The sequence below is a fragment of the Salvia miltiorrhiza genome, chromosome 5 (genome assembly GCF_028751815.1).
Source record: "Salvia miltiorrhiza cultivar Shanhuang (shh) chromosome 5, IMPLAD_Smil_shh, whole genome shotgun sequence".
NCBI lineage: Eukaryota > Viridiplantae > Streptophyta > Magnoliopsida > Lamiales > Lamiaceae > Salvia > Salvia miltiorrhiza.
Window position 1 is genome coordinate 54,721,593 of NC_080391.1, and position 3,131 is coordinate 54,724,723.

Genomic DNA, 3,131 nt, shown 5'->3' on the forward strand with positions numbered 1-3,131 from the left:
AAATTGTCATATTAATGATGGGCACATTATATTTGTTCATAGTGGATAGATGATCGATTCGGTAAGTCAAAGAACATCCAGTGTGAGGCTATTTTACTTATGAGATTAGTCAAATATTTGAATCCAAATTTATGTTTCATACTTAATATACATACATACGATTCCAATTAAATTATTTTACCTATATTAATGAACTTACTATACATTTCGTCTTCAAGAGAAAGCATCTAATTTATTGTACAATCACACCCTTATTTGCCTTAAAATTTTAGATTGCAAAAATCCACCAACATAAAAAGTGTGCAGCCAGCTAGTGGTTGGTTGGTTGGTTGAAATGTCTCTTCCATCGCACAAGAAAAATCACTCTACCAAACAACCTTAAATGTCTTCTACTACTCTATGACTCAATATTTAAAGTACCTTCTAATAAGTAACATCTTAAAAATACTCAATTTAATAAAAACATATTGAATCTAATCACTTTTTTGTTAGATGTCTAACAATGCATTATCTCGTCCGGCAACAATGCATTATCCCGTAAGATAATTAATCGATTATGCATCTAGTCAGACAATAATGCATTATCTCGTCAGACAGTTGGCCGACAGGATAAGGCATTGTCCTACATGACTAGGCATAATCTAGTCCGACAATAATGCATTATCCCGTCAGCCAATTGACCAACGTGATAAGGCTTATCCTACATGATTATGCATAATTCAATCAAGCAACAATACATTATCTCATCTAACAATTTAAAAAGTCAGTAGATTCTACGTCTTTCGTCTCACTAAAATTGATTCAGTTCTTTTAAGCTCGAAAATTAAGGAAATTGCGTAAATTTGATAAAAATGGTAGGACTCACAATTTTTCAAAAGGTAAATATTGCATTTTATGTAAATGAGCTAATTTTAATGAAATGCAAATAGTACTATATATTTTTATTAAAATAGGTATTTTTCACACTTTATCAAAAAGTGAGGTTAATCAAAATTTTATAGGATTTGTTTGTTAAATCGATATATCTCTTCTTATTAATTCATTGAACTTGCAGAGGATAATTGATTTATAATTTATGGGTTATTGGTAAAAAATTCTCTTTTAAAATTATATAAACACATATAAAATTTTCCCAAAAGGAAACAGAGCTAATATTCATAAACTCTGAGCCTCCCTATCTAGATGTACACAGAAAATTTCTAAACAGAAGAGACCAGTTTCCAGTCCACCCCATAAAAGGGAATTAAATTCCCTACTTTTTTTTACCCTTTCACTAAAAACCAAAAAAATGAAAGAAAAAAGAAAGGGTCCAAATTCTTTCTTGCTCCTTAATTAGAAATCTTGGCTAAATAAACCTAGATATTACAAGAGATAGGAAGAGAGACACAACAAGCATTGCCAAACTGCTGAGTGTCACACTAGCACCGTTGTCGGTGGTGCCGAAACCGGTGCTTCCCGTCGGGCCGAAGCTCCCGCCGGGGATAGTGGTGGCGCCGCCACCGGATGTCGGAGTCGTAGTGCCGCCGCCGGTGCTACACAAAATTTGAACAAAATTAGATGACATAAAAAAAAAAAAAAAAGATGCATAACCTAATTCAATTTTTTTTTTTAATGGGAGATATATTTAATTTTTTTCAAAAGATATGATGTTGAAAGATGAGAGGAATAAGGTATGAGCAATATGGTACACTAGTACAAAGACAATTAAAGCATATCAACATTTGTACTTCAACATCAATGACAGCTCGCTTTGATTTAATATTTGATGTTTTGAGGGCTTAAACATGACAAATATGAGTCCAATTAATTGTTTATTCTAGAGTATCAACAATTTTTTAATTTTTTTTTTACTATTTGTCTGTATGCTGATTTCATCATCCATGCTGGTCAATAAAGAATCTTTACACCTTTTTCTCTAATTAGTAAAAGAAAAAAGTCATTTTATTGAACCACAAGGCTTGAAGCTTCTACACATTAATTTTGTAAAATAACTAAATAAGTATATTCATATTTCAGTGGTAAACAAGTGTAGTTAAGTGAATGATGACATTTATAGGGTAAAATGCAATTAGAGTTAACTTAAGGGGTGAAAATTAAATTAAATTAAATCAAATTCCACCTCAAGAGGCATGCTGTGTCAACCAATTTCATTATGTATTTAGAAAAAAAAAAAAATCATTAGCTACCAGAATTATCTTTTGCTTAAAGGAATCAAAACACTCTACATTCAAGAAAACTGACAGAGAAACACAGATCATATAATATATAAATATTTAAAAAATATTCAAAATTCAGAGCATAAATTCAAACCTGGGGCTAGCCTGGTACACGCATGCACTGGCCACACCTGCAAATATTAGACTTAAAAATTAACAAAAATGAATGAAGGAAAAAGAAAAAAGAAAAAAATTGTTGGTGAAGAAGAAGCTGTTACCGGTGGGGCCAGTTTGGGAAACGGAAGCAGATCCTTGAAAATCACAGCTTCCACCGTTTTGGGATCTCCTCTGATAATAGCTATTGACGGCGTAATTGCAGTGATCTTTGACGGTGTTTGGATTGAAACACGCCCCATTTTGGAGGATTGCTGAGCAATCTGCTCCGTTTCCGCACGCGTAATCGATGTTCTTCTGCAAAACGGCGTCGCTCACCCCTGCGTTGCACAGGCAGTAGGCTGCATCTGCAAGAGAGAGAGAGAGAGGGTTTGAAGATTTTCAAAGCCATCAAAAACCCCTACATATAGAGAGAGAGAGAATGCAGTTTTTACCTGAAGGAGCAGCCAAGGCTAAGTAAATCACAAAGCCCAACACCAAAGCAGCCATGATTATTTCTCCTAGAAACCAAGTGAAGAGGATTGCAGGAAACTTTCTACTTCAAAAATGAGGAGAGAGAGAGAGACACTGTGGGGTGTGTATTATACCTATATATATATATATATATATATAGTTATAAAATTTGGACATAAACTAAAAAATATGATTACAAATAGACAAACTTTTATTTGTTTTGATTTTCAAAATTGTCAAATTTTCCTCAAGGTGCACTTCTTTACATGAATAAAATGATCGATGTACTAAACAACGTAGTTCGACGCTACTTCAATCGGTCACAATGTCATTAATTTTTCACTTCAG

General features: G+C 33.2%; 1 protein-coding gene across 1 annotated transcript; it reads right to left on the reverse strand.

The window, feature by feature from the left end:
- Nucleotides 1–1,127: 1,127 nt before the first annotated feature.
- Nucleotides 1,128–3,131, reverse strand: LOC131025148 (PLASMODESMATA CALLOSE-BINDING PROTEIN 2-like). Its single transcript, XM_057954771.1, has 4 exons — nucleotides 2,765–3,131; nucleotides 2,435–2,677; nucleotides 2,311–2,347; nucleotides 1,128–1,532 (listed from the first exon to the last, which is right to left on the reverse strand). Exons 1-4 carry the CDS (start codon nucleotides 2,817–2,819, stop codon nucleotides 1,346–1,348), a joined length of 522 nt encoding a protein of 173 aa, XP_057810754.1. The 5' UTR covers nucleotides 2,820–3,131; the 3' UTR covers nucleotides 1,128–1,345.

Excerpts from the sequence above, each read along its gene's own strand:
- LOC131025148 (XM_057954771.1), bottom strand. The coding sequence starts at position 2,819 with ATGGCTGCTTTGGTGTTGGGCTTTGTGATTTACTTAGCCTTGGCTGCT. Across the intron at positions 2,348-2,434 it reads TTCCCAAACTGGCCCCACCG|GTGTGGCCAGTGCATGCGTG; the intron begins GTAACAGCTTCT and ends TAATATTTGCAG. Across the intron at positions 1,533-2,310 it reads GTGTACCAGGCTAGCCCCAG|CACCGGCGGCGGCACTACGA; the intron begins GTTTGAATTTAT and ends AATTTTGTGTAG.